We start from the raw sequence: 17,170 nt of genomic DNA on the forward strand, positions 1-17,170 counted from the left end.
AGGGGAATGGGACTGGATGGGTTATTCTTCAAAGGTTGGTGTGGACTTACTGGGCCTAATGGCCTGTTTCCACATTATAGGGATTCTATGATTCAATGAAATAATGTTTGCCAAGCAGAGTTCTTTAGCAACAATTGAATTTGCAAGTGATCAGTTATCACACAGGGTCCACAGGTAATGGTTGAGAGTAAAGCCCAGGAGACCCAAGTTACCTTACTTTGGATTTAGCCGGTAATACACTATATTTGTCTCACCTGAGTTGCGAAGAATGAAAACTGGATGAATTGTCCACGAGGTCAGACTCACAAGAACTTCCCTCTGATATCAAGACGTCATCAGATATGTTTGGAAGTGAAGCTGGTTTTTGTGGGGATGAAGGAGCTTCTGATTTGGAAACTGAAGGAATCTGTAGTACACTGTCAGATATATTGATTTCATCCTGTCCTGGGAACTGAGTAAGCATCCTGTGGATAGCTTCATAATATGGCCAGTATGAAGATGAGGCAACATTTCCACATGTAGCTTTGAGTTTTCTAATTGAAAGATGAGATGTTAATTTGAAACCGCTATAACTCTGAGGAGGCAAACAAGTTTAGTACCACACTTACATTATATTATAATAGATTAATACATCACAATTACATCACAGGGTGGCACGGTGGCACAATGGTTAGCACTGCTGCCTCACAGCGCCTGAGACCCGGGTTCAATTCCCGCCTCAGGCGACTGACTGTGTGGAGTTTGCACGTTCTCCCCGTGTCTGCGTGGGTTTCCTCCGGGTGCTCCGGTTTCCTCCCACAGTCACAAAGATGTGCGGGTCAGGTGAATTGGCCATGCTAAATTGCCCGTAGTGTTAGGTTAGGGGGTATATGTAGGGGTATGGGTGGGTTGCGCTTCGGCGGGTCGGTGTGGACTTGTTGGGCCGAAGGGCCTGTTTCCACACTGTAAGTAATCTAATCTAATCTAAAAAAAATTAGAAGGTGGAAATATAATTGATTTATAGGTTGAGAGAAAGTAAAACCAATCTCTACCTGAGAAAGAAGATTTCATCAGGAATTGCACAATGGAAACTAGTTGTAAATGTTAATGAATTTGAAGTAGAATTTTATCATTTTATAGCTGTAGAAAGAAATTGCCATTTCTGATTCAAGATATATATTTGACATGTCTTGAAATCTCCAATAAATGTTATCCATGACATTTTTGCATGATATGTAGAGATATCCTGCAATAAGTACCTGGTCAGAATAATTTTGACCCGTCATAAAATAAGTATCTTTGCTTATATTATAGAGTCATGCTTGGATATATTTGATTTCTCAAAGTTAGAGCACACTGAGTCAGGAGTCCCAAACCTACATCGTATTAGGAACATAAGTTGGATGTTAATTCTGGCTGATTGGCTGCATACTGGTCAGAGGGTACTCTCACCGTCCATTTAAGGACAGTGGGCAAGCTCTTGGAGAGCTCGAAAACTGAAGAAGTCACCACCTGCAGTTACAAGAAACCGAGTTAGAGGTGATTTCATTTCTATAGGTTGACTTGTGGATAAGCAAGCAGAACGGTGCCAAATGACACCCTAGAGAGCTGCCCTCACCCTTTTCTGAATAGGCCTGCTGCAGGGTGGGCTGCCTCCAATCAATTAATGTCCTTCTGACATAGCAGAAAACCTGAAGGCCAAATGGAAAATTCCAGGTGACCTCTGTAAAATGGTCTGAATTGATCTAAGTTCTTATGGATAGCTATCCATTCCATGATCAGCCCGATCTTCCCAAAAATAACTTCGGATGGGATTGTGGCATTCAACTGGCCCCATGAAATTAACTTACCCACTCTCCTGTATTGATATCTGAAAATCCTCCTTAAGTCAGTCATTGCAAAATGTACAATTAATTTATGATCTATGTTGTGATCCCTATGGACATTTAAAAAGAAATTAATTACCCAGCAACCAATGAAAATAGCTAAATGATAAAGATTTTCTATTTTAGGCTTTTTAATCCAACTAACAAACTAAAATCAGTTCTGGGGAAGGATCACCAGACCCGCAACATTAACTCTAATTTCTCTTCACAGATACTGCCAGACTTAGAGCTTTTCCAGCAACTTGTGTTTTTGAAATCAAAACCAGCATTCATTGTATATTACTTGTCAGGCAATTAATGCACCAAACTAAAGAAAAAGGTTCTTTAACATGAACAAACTAGGAATTCTATATCCCAATTGAATTAGAGTGTGGAAACAGGCTTTTAGACCTAACAAGTCAACATCGACCCTCCGAAGAGTAACCCACCCAAACCCTTTCTCCTACCCTATTACACTACATTTACTCTGACTTTGCCTACACATGTGGGCGGCACGGTGGCACAGTGGTTAGCACTGCTGCCTCACAGGGCCTGAGATCCGGGTTCAATTCCCGACTCAGGCGACTGACTGTGTGGAGTCAGACAGTCACCCGAGATTGGAATCGAAGCCGGGTCCCTGGCGCTGTGAGGCAGCAGTGCTAACCACTGAGCCACCGTGCCGCTCTTTATGACTTATAATTTCCTGCCTTGTACACTGCACTTCTGGCAGGTTTGTACTATTTCAAGAGCAAGTCCAAAATTACTCCCAGCTCTCACTAGGCTATCTTCACGCTGCCACACTCGGTCAAAGCTTCCAGTGCCCTTTGAAAGTCTTGGCACTCAGCCTGAATAACTCAGATCTGACTTTAAGCAGAAATCTCACCTCAGTGTGTCCTTTTTCTTAAATCTCCAAACATGCTGACTCTGTCCCCTTTCTTTGGATCAGAAAACATGTCTGCACAATTATTCTGTTTGGTTCGCAATACAAAACAGTCCTCTGTTTTTCAAACAGAATCAGCGTTGCATTTCCCACAGTAGTATGTATTTTGTCTCTTTACTATATCTTCAAAAAACTATCCTGCATGTGAAAATTGTCACTTGATTTTAACAGGTTTGTTTGTTTCTTTCTCATGGCAACCAGATCACATGAGTACATCTCTGGGTAGAGGCTTATCGGTATACTCTCACCATCCTCCTTTCTAGAACTTTGTTTTACCCTTAAGTTAAAGAGGACATTTTAAATCATAACCATTTTCTGAAGCCTACCATTCATAACAGTTGTTAGCATTAGCCAAGATCCAGCTACTCAGAAGGTACTGATTTTCTTAATTGTTTTCCTACTGTTATGTTCCCAGATGGAGTTATTACTGGACAAGTCAGATCTTGCACTGAAATTTGGCTCAATAGATCATATTTTGTTTTTATTTAGGTTTAATGAGGTGACCTTTCACTGAAACATGAGCATACAATATTGCAGATAAGTGTTTTGTAAATAAAACAATTATTCAAAACATACAAAGAAGAAAACAAATAAACCAAACTATTTACATGTTTAGAATATAAAGTTTATAGAATTTAAAATATAATTTCAAAATAATCATTCTCCAGTACTCTCACTAGAGAGAATCTCCTTATTTTATGCCTCTGTGTGCTTAATTTAATTCTCCCAGTCATGAGAATCTTTTAGGTTCTTCATTTTAGTTTATACTTTGTCCACTTCAAATAACCTCTTTGGGGTTTACCCTTACACTTTTGATCTGAAACTATTACTACACTCCTTACTCTGCATAATGTATATCTACACTATCATCATCATTTCTTGTGAAGAACTGCTTTACACATCCATCTTCAGCAAAGAACACTGTGGATATGCCCCAACTGAAACTGAAAGGTTCTCTCTGTTTCCCCTGAACTTCAAAAAAAAAGTCCAGAAGCTTCCATCAGAAAGCCTGATGTACTACAATGTGTACTTTATCCCCTCAAATTTTCCCAATGTAAACAAAAACTCATTAGTTCTTGAAGACTAATCAGTTTCAAAGTGTTTGAAAAAAACTGTAACTACAGAAATACTTACAAATTAATAAATAAACCCCTTGAGACAGAGACACACAAAACCTGATAAGTCACCAGTTTAAATTTCAAATATTCAAACTCAAATACATAATAAAAACAAGCATATCATGCGCCTTGCATTACACTACTAAAGAAAATTTAGAGTACCATCCAACAGTAAAGATTAAATGGATAGACATTTTGAAATTTGTGGATTGCTATTCGCTATCCTTACCTAGTATAAGAACAAAAGGAAGTGTCATATAATCCTCCAAAGTACATGAAATTACTATATTAAGACTATAGCTAATAAGGCTGTTTTTAAATCAGTCGCATATGGAAGAGATATGCACCTCTATCTTTATTGTATAAATAATTCAAATAATGGTGATTAAGGCCTTTTTAACTGGTGTATAGGGAACTCTAATGAAAATTAACCTCTGAGAATTAGAGGCTTACTCTGGCTTTGGGATGTTACAGAATGATTAAACTATTCACACAAAAGGAGGCCACTTTTGTCCACTCTACACAACAGTGCAAGCTGTGAATCAGAGCTGACTTATTGCAATCCCATTTGCCTGGCCAATTCCACAGATGAGTATTTTCTTCAAATGCTTAGTTCTAGTTTAAATACTGTAACTAACAAGCTTGTATGACCTCTTCGTAATGTATTAGTCAGGGGTGTGATGAAATTCTGTCCACATGTCTGTGTGAGGGCAATTCCAACAATATTTCAAAAGCTGAGCATTGCCCAGGATGAAGTAACTGCTTGATCGGCATCCCAGTTTCAAAACTCATCCTCCACTGTTGGCACACGTTGTAGAGGATCAACTTGCCAAATCACCTCAACTTTTCAATTTCACAAACTGTAATACCTAGAAAATAAAGGTAGCAGGCTCATGCGAACATAACTACCTCCAAGATCCCCTCCGAGTCAGACACCATCCTGATGTGGGACTAGCTCCAACACTAGAATTGAATACCTTCTCAACCCTCGGAATGGGTTAGAAGGCAGGGTGCCATATAATCAGATGGGTAGGGGCACATCGGTGTGCTAGTGCAAAGCTTCTGTAAGATGCTTCTGCACACTACCTCAGAGGTGCGCACAGTAACAGAGGGATCGTTGTTTGTTTGCCACCCTCCACTATTTGGCATTTGATTGATGTGAAATACTTATTTTACAATATTAACATTCTGTATTTTGTAAGAATCGTTACGGCACAGAAGGAGCCATTGAGTTAATGATTGCTCTAGGTAAAGCAATCTAATCAGTTCCGTTGCACCACTCTATCCCCGTACACCTGCAGTTTGTTTTGTTCAAGTGCCCATTGGTTTTCTTTGAATTAATTGATAGCTTCGCTTTCCACCATCCTTGTTGGCAGATAATTCCAGGATACACAGACCAAGCCTAAGGAGCTTAATTTAATAGCAAATTGCAGTGAAGTAATTTGTGTTGTTTTCTTCTTGCCTCCTTACCTCAATAGATAGGTCACTTAACTTAGGGGATAAGATTTTGTTTGTTTCTGTTCCCACACTATATTGAAACAGTCAGAAAAGATTGATATTCCCTGAATTGGCCATTGACTGCTCTTGACATCCAATTCAAGGCATTGGGCTGTCTTTCAAAACTGGAGCACCTCCAGTTCTGAAGGACCATCAGTCTCGTGTTTTGAGCAAGAGAAGTTGCTTCCATCATTAGGCACCAACAGCAACTTTTAAAACTTTTCAATAAAATACATGACTACCGCTGCTGGGTAACCATCCTGGAGGATCAGCTGGGTGAAGAGAACCCGTTAATGTTGTCCCCAATCCATTTGGGCAGCTACCTCAAGGCCACTGGCCTATTGCCAACTCTGCAACAGTCCTACAGGGTGATAATTGTTCTCTGACAACTGAATGGGCCGTTGATGTATCCGTAATTGGCGTTTGGGTAGTCCTTCAGCTTGCAGTTTGTCTCTGAGGGAAATGACTTAAGGTGGGCTGGTGCTGGTATGTTGTCTGGATGTAAAGATCCTTACACCTGCTTACCTCCAGCTGTACTTCCCTCACTGTGGAGTGAAAATTCTGACGGGACGGTCAGGTAGTATCAAAGCTCAAGAAACACAATATTTCCATTTGATAGTCAAACAATGAGCTGCTTGATTCAATAGATTATCAGTTAAAAATTTGACAAATCAAGTTAGGGAACATAAAGAACCTCTGAATCCAGTGAGTACCGAAGATGCATTTGACTAAAACGTGTTTATAGTCTATATATTTAAATCTGCATTGTGGATCCTTGATTTAAACCGCAGTCTGCGGCTGAATGTCTTCTCAACTTTTGCATTATGTTGCAAAGTTTTGGAGATGCTTTAACATAAAAGGATCTCTCGTTATTTTGCGGAGAGATTGATCATTTACAGCATTAATGAACTTACAACATAATTTTTAAAAATATGAACTTCAGATAAAGAAGTTGAGGTTTAATCATATTTTACAATGCATATGTTATGCTTACCTGTATTGAAAGGTCAAATTAGTAACTTTGGTTCTGATTTGGTCCTTATCACGACTTATCCCAGTAGCTTCAAAAAATTCTTCAGCTATTTTTTCATACACTTTTGCATTTCTCTTGGCTGTTCGGAGGTCTGATAAATATTCATTCCATATACGTATCAGAGCACTTGTTTCAACCTCGGTCCAGTTACTTGATCTCTTTGGTTTCTCAATCTGAGCAGCTGAATTGCTGCTGCCACTGTTACAAGCTGCCATTTTGGAAATACATCAACATATCGTGAGAGGAAGGTTTAAACATCTTATCTCTGAGAGTTCATGACTGATGACTAATTGAAAACCTTTTAGATTCTGGCAAGCTTTTCCAAAACCTTTTTAGAAAACATTCAAAAGGTTTTAGATAAAAGGGTTGGTGATGGATGACTAACACAAGTTCTTTCAAGTGAAAGCGTTTGAATGAAAGCTTCTAGAATACTACCGTCTGTCAAGGATGCAGGATTTTGGCATTCTGTACTGTATTTAAATACTTAAAGCTTTTTGAGCTGGTGCCTGTTAGCTCTTGCAGTAAAGTGGCTGTTGCCAAGGTAACATTGTATCAGTAATGGTCTAGCTGATGATGCTAGTTTGCCTAAAAGCTTTTAATTGGCTCTCTCTATGTATTGAGGGTTGCTCTTTAATTCTAAAAGCTCTCAGTTGAAACCTCTGAATTAACCATCTGTCGGAAGTGTTAATTAATGTGATTAAGAACTGAAAGCCTGAAATAGATTTATTCTATGTGACTAGCTGCATTGTCCTCCCTTTCAGTCATTGTCAACAGAAAAAAACACTATAATTTAGCTTCACAAAATGCTATTCTCATGTACTTCCGTATTTGAAATGTTGGTTGAATTTTACAACATATGGTTCCTCCATGCACCATGTATCTGACATAACTGCAGTACAATTTATTCATTTTTGATCTTGAATATGACTAATCCTGTTACTTTTGGGTGCTTCTGACAAATGGGATTTCCTGAACGAAAAATTCTGCAAAAGATCCTTTATTCTAATAGTCCGTGACACAAATGTGGCTTGGCAAAGTCATGAAATGCAGAAAAAGAATTAAAATCCTCAGTATATAGTGCCTAAAAGCAACTGCTATTCTCTTCTGGCAGCTGAAATGTGCAGTTAACGTTTGCACTTATAAATTGTTGTAAAGAAAACTTTGCTTTACAATCGTGCAATGAGCATTGGTGTGACTCAGAAGCTTGCTTCTAATCCAAGTACTTTTGAAGAAATCTTGTGAGAGTAAGATCACCTCGAGGGAGGCATCTTTTTGAACTTGAGCTTGACACTGCATGTAGAATAGCTTAACAATGCAATGGAGTTAATGTAAAGAGTACTCAGAGTCCATTGAATCTTGTAGGTACTTTATAAACTGAAAAAGCCTTGAGAGGTTACTTCCTCTGTCCGTGCTTTCAGTACTCTTAAAATTGTTCTAATTGAGAGCTGAAAGTGTGTATTCAGATTTGCCTGGCTGGATACTTTATAACTCACTCACTTTAGCTGCAGATCACTAATAAGCTACTGATTTCAGCACTACTACGGCTTTAAAATTTTTTGCTGGAACTGCAAGCTTTCTGCAATAATTGATCTTGCATTATTAAAAACAAAGCATAAGATGCAGATAGTTTCACATTGCTGAATCAAGCAGATGTTAATGAATTTGCACCTAGGCTGCCAATATAATAAGAAATAATTTCAGTAATAAATATTGTTGCAGCATTTATTACAAATGATAGATTAACAATTATGCAGAGTTATTTAAAGATTGAATATACAAACCTATAAGTTAAAAGTAGGTGGAGGCCATTCAGCTCCTTGAGTCTGCTCTACCGTTCATAACTGATTTAATTGTAGCCTAGACTCCACTTTCCCATCAACTTCCATTACCCGGAGAAAGTCAGCACTGCAGATGCTGGAGATCAGAGTCAAAAAGTATGATGTTGGAAAAGCACAGCCAGCCAGGCAGCATCTGAAGAGCAAGAGATTCAACGTTCCGAGCATAAGCTCTTCATTATTCCACACTTTTTGACTCTGCATCCCTGTTACCACTTGACTCCCTGCAGTTAAAAATCTATCAACTTCTGCCTTAAAATAAATGTCAGTGACCTGGCCTTCACTGTTCTGAAGAAGAAAATTCTACAGACTCATGACCCTTGAAAGAAAAAATTCCTGCTCATCTCCCGCTTAAGTGGGTGATGATTTGGAGATGCCGGTGTTGGACTGGGGTGTACAAAGTTAAAAATCACACAACACCAGGTAATCCTGATGAAGGAGCGGGGCTCCGAAAGCACATTGGACTATAACCTGGTGTTGTGTGATTTTTAAATTAAATGGGTGACACATTGTTTTTAAACTGTGTCCCCTACACAATCTTTATCCTACAACAGAAAGCATTCCTTCAGCATCCACCCTATCAAGTATCATCAGGCTCTTATATGTTTCATTAAGATTATTATTTTTCTAAACTCCAATGGTTACGTGTGCAGTTTGTCCAACGTATTTCCCAAGATAACACCCTCATCCCAGAAATCAGTCATGAACTGTCTCAGAACTGCCTCAAATGCAATTACATCCTTGAATGAGGAGACTAAAACCATAGACAATATATGTGATATAATCAAATGAATGTCCTGTATGACTGTAGCAAAAATCCCTACATTTGTGTTCAATTTCCTTTTCAATAAACAACCATATTCTATTTGGCTTCCTAATCACTTGCTGTACATGTATACTAACATATTGTAATCCATGTACTAGGAGACCATATTCTGCAGTACCTCAGAGATCTGCAGTCTCTCCCTCTCTTTAAATAATATACTGTTGTTCTATTCTTCCTGCCAAAGTGGACAAGTTTATATCATCTTATGTTATACTTCATCTGCCAGATTTTTTGCCCACTTAACCTTTCAATAACTTTGTCTTATTTCATAACTTATTTTTGTAGCAATTTTTGCATAATCACCAAATTTAGATACCATGCTTTCAATCCCTTGATCCAAGATATTCCATCCTTTCATCCAAGTCATTTAAATAGATTATAAGTAGTTGAGGCCCAAGCACTGATACTTGTGGCACTTCACTTGTTGCACCTTGCCAACTCGAACATGGCACAATGAAACCTATTCTGTATTTCCTGTTAGCTAAAAAGTCTTCTGATAATAGTTTACACTCTACACCATGTGTCCATGTAGTTAGTAACTGTTGAGTGGCATCTTGCCAAATACCTTCATAAAATTTAAGTGCACCACATCCACAGTTTCCCCTTTATTCACAGTTTGTTACTTCCTCAAATAAGTCTAATAAATTAGTCAAGCATGATTTCCCTTTCACCAAACCATGTGGACTTGATCTAATGGCAAGAAAATCTAGTATGCCACAATTACCTTCTTAAACTAAATGTGAACATTTTTTCTGTGACAAACGTTAAGCCAACTGGCCTATGGTTTCCTTCTTTCTATCTCCTCCTATTTTGAATAGAGGTATTGTATTTGCTATTTTTCAAAGTCTTATGGCCTTTCCAGAGTCAAGGGAATTTTGGAAAATTAAACTAATGCAGCTGCGATCCCAGCAGTCACTTACTTTAGAATCTTAGAAAGAAGTTTAATGTTACCCAAGTAATTTTCTCAGTATAGTTTCCCTATTATAGTAACTGTTTTAAGTTCATTTTTTTACTTCTCTGTTTACACCTATTTCTGCGATGTTTGTATCCTGTGATGTTTGAAACCAAATATTTGTTCAATTCATCTGCCATCTCTTATTTTCTATTTTTACTTCCCCAGACACTCTGTAGGACCAACTTACACTTTTCCTTTTGAATACCTATTGACACCCCCACCCCCTCTCATTTATCTCTCCACTGCAGGCACGGTGGCATAAGTGGGCGGCACGGTGGCACAGTGGTTAGCACTGCTGCCTCACAGCGCCTGTAGACCCGGGTTCAATTCCCGACTCAGGCGACTGACTGTGTGGAGTTTGCACGTTCTCCCCGTGTCTGCGTGGGTTTCCTCCGGGTGCTCCGGTTTCCTCCCACAGTCCAAAGATGTGCGGGTCAGGTGAATTGGCCAAGCTAAATTGCCCGTAGTGTTAGGTAAGGGGTAAATGTAGGGGTAAGGGTGGGTTGCGCTTCGGCGGGTCGGTGTGGACTTGTTGGGCCGAAGGGCCTGTTTCCACACTGTAAGTCTAATCTAAAAAAAAACCCTGCCTCTATTCCTGATGAAGGGCTTTTGCCCGAAATGTTGATTTTCCTGCTCCTCGGATGCTGCCTGATCTGCTGTGCTTTTCCAGCACCACTCTAATCTAGACTCTGGTTTCCAGCATCTGCCGTCCTTGTTTTTACCTAGTTGAAAGGTGAAATACCCTGCTTCTGCTAATTTGCGTATTCTAGAAGATACTTCTCATTTTGAGTCACGAATATAATTGCGGTCCCTCAGATATATGATTCTGTTCCTTGTGTCGAGAGGAGTTTCTCTTCTGTTGATGCACTTGCTTATTGCAGCATGTCATTGATCTTTTCAGGTATGAGAGGGTCCACTCCACTTGATGTCGCAGCTGCTTCATGCATTGACAATAATGAACTTGCCTTGGCTTTGCGGGAGCCTGATCTGGAAAAGGTAATAAAGCTGTAAAACTTCCATGCATTATCAGACAATTTTGTTAAATCCTGGATATGACCGGCAGATGGTATGAAAATGCATTGTGTTCCACCTGGCATCGGAAAACAATTTATTACATCAGATAATTTATTCTGTTTCGTCTTGAGTATATAAAGCTGTTCAAAACAGCTGGGAAAATCATGTTTCCATAATTTCTCAATATCCTCAACATACTGTGAGAATGCAGACTAAATAGCACAAACTATGACGCCGCCACCCAAACAAAAATAACATGGATTTTAGCATCATTTTTATAGATTGCATCGGGAATGTGATAAAGATTAGTGGGCAAGACATTTGTTCTAACATACTAAACAAAAAGGCAGTTACTTTTAAAATTATATGTTTTTAATATTTACTTAATGTGAAACATTGAGCAAAATGGACCAAGTATTCTCACTTACATTATTTTTAAAAAATTTATTCTTGCATACCTTGAGTAGTGCTGGCAAAGCTACCATTTATTGCCATCCTTAATTACCCTTGGGCTACATGGCTTACTCGGTCATTTCGCAGGGCAGTTAAGAGTCAATCACATTGCAAGGGGATTGGAGGCATATGAAGGCCTCCATTTCACAGGAGGCTCCCAAGCACTGAGGATGTCACCTAGAAAGGGGACAAAACGTTTGCAACAAAAACTACCAGCTCGGCGAACAGAACCACAACAACGAGCACTCGAGCTACAAATCTTCTCCCAAACTTTGAATATGAAGGCCAGACAAGGCAAGGTTTTCCTTACCTAAGCAGCATACGTGAACTGGAGGGTTCTCACAGATAATCATTGTCATGATTTTTTTGTAATATAATAATTTTGTGAAACATCGTAATTTCATTGTCATGATTACTGAACCAATTTGCAATCTAAATTTGTTAATTAAATTGAAATTCGGCCAATTACTGTGGTAGCATTTGAACCTGTGTCACCAGGTATTAGCCTAGGCCTCTGGACGTATGGTCCAATGACATTGCAACTACACCATTGTCTCCAGCTTAATTAAAGCTAGAGAGAATATGCATAATTTTATACTCAGCAATGATCAGAAAAATGCATTGAATTTCCAAAATTATTCCTTACTTGTTGGGAGTGTAAAGATGCAAAATTTTATTCTATTATAACCAACTAAAGGCTTGAGGTGCACTGAGGATCTGACAGGGAATTGAGTTTTTTTCTGTAGGAGTTGAATACAGTAAAAATAATTAAATGTATCTAAAGGCAGGGTTGATTGCATGCAAACACATTGCTTAGGTTCGAGATACTCAGCATCTGTGGAAAGAGAAACAGAGTTAATGTTTTGGGACCAATTTAGATCTGAAGAAAATACTGCCAGATCTGTTTAGTACTTCCAGACTTTTTTTTAATGCCTGAATTCCAGCATCATAGTACTTTGCTTCTATTTGTAGATGAATGTGTAAAAGTAACAAAATAAAACTGGAAAATGAGTCATAAACTGAAATGTTACACAATCAAGCGTTTGACAGTTTGTAATTTTTACATTGAAATTTGCATACTATGCAATATAAACAGCAAAGCTGACATATTGGCAAAGTCACCATTAGGTAGCGCAATGATTCTGCATGTGCAGAAACACAGTGGTGCAGTGCTACATCACGGCAAAATGAAGGAACTGGATCTGCCTGCCATGAAGATAGTGCTGTCCATGAAATCACAGTGTAGGGCAACCAAGATCATTCAGTTATACCTGCACTTGTAGCAGACGCATGAATTAAAATTCATGTGTTGCCCCATGAGGTCACAATGCAGTCTTTTCTCAAGTGTGGTTTTCCATGTGTTTTCTTAAACTCTTTAGAACCATGGCAATGATATCTTGGAGCGTACTCTCCCATTTTTAATGCGTGTAAGCTTTCAAAAGACAAAAGCTTTGATATATTGCTGCAACAACAGGCTAGAGGTGATTGCTGCAAATATGCAAGATTGATGCTGCAAATCACATATTTTCAATACTAAATGGAAATGTAATCATGCTGGAGCATTTGAACATCACTTTTTTTCTGAACTGGTCCAATTGGATGTGGGGACTGAGGTTATCTGGGTGCACTCAGACGCATACTGGTGACTGATATGCAATCATAGCTAGCTGATGTCATGAGGACCATCTGGATGTGTGTGTGTTCTGTGCCATCTTTGGCATCACAAGCACAAACTCCACTTTAAATGACATCCTGTTTTCTTTAGCATAGTAATTTTTAAAAGTCAATCTCTTGGCTTTTGTCATTTATTTCCAATTTTAGGTGGTGACATACCTGGCAGGATGTGGACTGCAAAGCTGCCCAATGCTTCTGACAAAAGGATATCCAGATATTGGATGGAACCCTGTTGGAGGAGAGCGTTATCTGGACTTTTTGCGGTTTGCTGTATTCGTTAATGGTAAATAGACCAATTTAGCAAACATCAGTAAAAGATAATTAAATACCCATTTCAATATATTTCTAGAGTCAGGCATCATATATAATACATTGAATTTCACAATGTTGGCACAAGCACAGATTATATAGATATATGGGTGTGATCAAGTTATTGAAGTTGTCAACCAAGAATGATGAAGTCATCAATTGGAGAACTGGGACTTTTCACCCTGGAGCAGAGGGCCCTAAAAGGAGATTTGATAGAAGTTTTTAAAATGATGAGGTGTTGGACCAAGTAGACAGGGAGAAGCTGTTCTTACTCATAAAAAGATTAAGACCAAGAGGGCTGAGTTTGAAAATGGTTTGCAAAAAAAACACAAATGTGATGTGTGAGAAATCTTTCTCATGTAGCTAGTAGTTTTAGTCTGGAATGCACTGCTGAGAGATGTGATGAAGGAAAGTTCAATTGAGGCATTCAAGAAAGCATTAAATGTTTCTGTTCGAATAATCAATGTGTAGGGAAACAGGGAAAAGGTAGGATAGAATTGAATATAATCCCTACAGCGTGTCAATAGGCCCTTCGGCCCAACAAGTCCACATTGACCCTCCAAAGAGTAACCTACCCAGACCCATTCCCCTACATTTAGCCCCTGACTAATGCACCTGATCTATACCTCCCTGAACACTGTAGACAATTTAGCATGGCCAATTCACCTAACCTGCACATCTTTGGATTGTGGGAGGAAACCTGGAGAAAATCCACACAGACACGGGGAGAATGTGCAAACTCCACACAGACAGTCACCCGTGGCTGGAATCAAAGCTGGGTCCCTGGTGCTGTGAGGCAGCAGTGTTCACCACTGAACCACCATGCCACCCCAGAGATTGATACCAGGTCATAACGCTAACTCCGCAGGAATAGTTCTCCTATCAACTCTTTCTGAACTCCTCATTATTGTGACATAGCTCTTATCTGAAATGTATTAATTATAATCTATAGAAATATTATCTGTCACAAAGAAAAAAACAGTAGAAAATGTGACTACAATTAATGAGAAATATTTCATGATTCAAAAATAAATCTTTCATTAGTAAATTACTACTAGATATTTTTAAGGCAAAGTGATTGAAAAGGTTGAATTAGATGCTTCTTTCTTTAGTAGTAGCCACCCACCTGCCTGTACAATGTTTTCTGTATGATTGCAGGAGAAAGTGTAGAAGAAAATGCCAATGTTGTTGTGCGTTTATTGATCCGTCGCCCTGAATGCTTTGGACCAGCCCTCAGGGGCGAAGGTGGGAGTGGCTTACTAGGAGCCATTGAGGACGCCATCAAGATTTCTGAGGATCCTGCCCGTGATGGACCAACAGTCAAGAAAGATCGTAGACGGGAATTGTAAGGAAATAAATTAAGTACAATCAATATGATATAAATGTTATTTCTGTCTCTTGCAAGACTCCCAAGTCCAAAAATCTTTGTGGTCAAAAATTTGGAAGCCTAATTTCTGCATGAAATTAGAGCAGGAGTAGGGAATTTGTCCCCTCAAGCTTCTCTGACATTCATATTTGCGATGTAATGTGCGAGAAAGTTTTCTCACGTAGCTAGTAGTTTGATTCTGGAACGTAGTCCTCTCACTGGCAATTATCTGAGGCCAAACCAAACCCATTCACTACCTCAGTGTTGTCTTTGACCCTGTAATTTGATGAGTGATAGAAGATTAAAACTGGGGAAAAGCTGTTCCCATGTGCTGATGTTACAGGAATTATGGGGAAACAGATTTATGATATTGGACAAGGATTTCAGGGGGATATGAGGAAGAACGTTTTAACACAGTGAGTGGTAATGACCTGGAAATCATTGCCAGTGAACATTGAGACGATGAATGATTTCAAAAGTTAGAAGGGCAGTTTAGGAAACATAATTAGATGGCCACAGGGATTGAGTAGAGGAGTGGCATTGACTGGATCATTCCATGGATGGCCAGCATAAGACTATCGTAGGCTGAATGGGCTGCTTCTGTGTCATAAAGGACTATGTCATCTATCTGCAGCTTTGTGTTTTCCTATTTAGATCAAAACAAAAGCTGCCACTTCTGGTTGGTGTTGCAGACCAATTGCTTGTTCACACAATAGTGATTGCTGACATGGAACATATTGTGCAATTGAAAGGCAACCTGAAATTTGGGTTGTGTCCTCTGTTGCTTTTGCCCTCCCCACCTCTGGTCTGTTTCTTTCCTGAGCAATGCCTAACATTTGTCGCCCATCCCTAATTGTCTTTGACAGCAGTTCAAGGTCAACCACATTCCTTTGTTTGTAGTCACATGTATGTCAGATCAATAAAGGATGGCAGATTTCCTTCCATAGTGGGTTTTTTTTTAGATGATAACCAATAGCAGTTTCATGATCACCTTTACTGGCAAAAGCTTTCAATTCCAGATATTTAAATTCTATCCACTGCCTGGTGGAATTTGACCCCTTACGCCCAGAGCATTAGCTTGGGCTTCTGGATTACTCATTCCCACCACTATCATCTTCCCTTCATAGCTTTGAGCACATGCAAATGGGAACAGAATCTGGAAGTGTTTGGAGATGCGTTCGTTGCAGTGTCATTCAGAGTATAATTAACCTATTAGATATTAGTGCAGATTAAAATAATTTGCTAACATCGGTTTTACACTACTGCTCAAGTCTAATTTCACTTGCATTATATTCACTTCAGCCAGATATTTGATGAGATTTGGTTTTTTAAAAAGAAGCTATTGTCATTTCACATCAAACACAATTTATCCTCAACAATCAGTCTGATTGTGAAACAAGGAAAGTTTTGGAAGGATATGTGCCAGGTGCTGGCAGGTGGAACTAGATTGGGTTGGGATATCTGGTTGGCATGGACAGGTTGAACCAAATGGTCTGTTTCCGTGCTGTACATCTCTCTGACTCTATGACTATATTACAGCAAAAAGTGATGATAATGTTGACAATCCTATCTGAATCAGGCAGAGCAAAATGGCTGTGATATCAACTTTGTAATAGAGTAAAACCTATAGGTAAGCAAAGAAAAACGTGTGTAACTAAATAATGTTATTGTTGACCATGAATTTTTAAAAATCTCTTGTAGGTTTAGTGAAGAAGTCCATGAAGAAAATCGTGTCCATCTGGGTAATGCCATCATGTCTTTCTACTCCGCACTGATTGATCTGTTGGGCCGATGTGCTCCAGAGATGCATGTAAGTGATCACCCAATGCAGATGAATGAATCAACTGCTGATTTTTAAGTTGGACCACCCTTCTGAACATGTTGTGATCAGTATTTTCCAAATCTGTACTTTATGAAAATTTTGAAAACATCTGTCAAAGTTAAAAGTGACAGTTTACTTTGAAAAATATATTATCATCACATGCAGGTTGCTGAGCAATATTGATGTGGTGGATGTGGCAAAGTTGCCTCCCCTTCTAGAGGGGATTAAGAGGCACAGTTTAAAAATAAGGAGTTCCACATTTAAGACCAAGTTGAGGAGAATTTTTTTTTCTCTCAGCGGGTTGTTTGTGAAATTCTCTTCTCCAGGAGCAGTGGAGGCTGGATCATTGTATGTTCAAGGCTGAGTTAAATGAAATTACTGTATGGACAGTCGACTAAATTATTGCTAATACTATGTAATTCATTATCTAGATCAACATTAATGTATCCCTGAATGCGTCTGTGCGACTATAGGCAGCCTCCCT

General features: G+C 39.0%; 1 protein-coding gene across 9 annotated transcripts in view; it reads left to right on the top strand.

The window, feature by feature from the left end:
• Window positions 1-17,170, top strand: part of LOC132836584 (ryanodine receptor 1-like) — a 402,705-nt gene that overhangs the window by 203,463 nt on the left and 182,072 nt on the right. For all 9 annotated transcript variants that reach the window (XM_060855950.1, XM_060855954.1, XM_060855953.1 and 6 more), the window contains exons 42-45: window positions 10,950-11,044; window positions 13,337-13,472; window positions 14,657-14,843; window positions 16,566-16,674. In XM_060855950.1, the coding sequence (XP_060711933.1) occupies window positions 10,950-11,044; window positions 13,337-13,472; window positions 14,657-14,843; window positions 16,566-16,674 (527 nt within the window). The remainder of the gene's footprint in view (window positions 1-10,949; window positions 11,045-13,336; window positions 13,473-14,656; window positions 14,844-16,565; window positions 16,675-17,170) is intronic.

Source organism: Hemiscyllium ocellatum, chromosome 47 (genome assembly GCF_020745735.1).
Source record: "Hemiscyllium ocellatum isolate sHemOce1 chromosome 47, sHemOce1.pat.X.cur, whole genome shotgun sequence".
NCBI lineage: Eukaryota > Metazoa > Chordata > Chondrichthyes > Orectolobiformes > Hemiscylliidae > Hemiscyllium > Hemiscyllium ocellatum.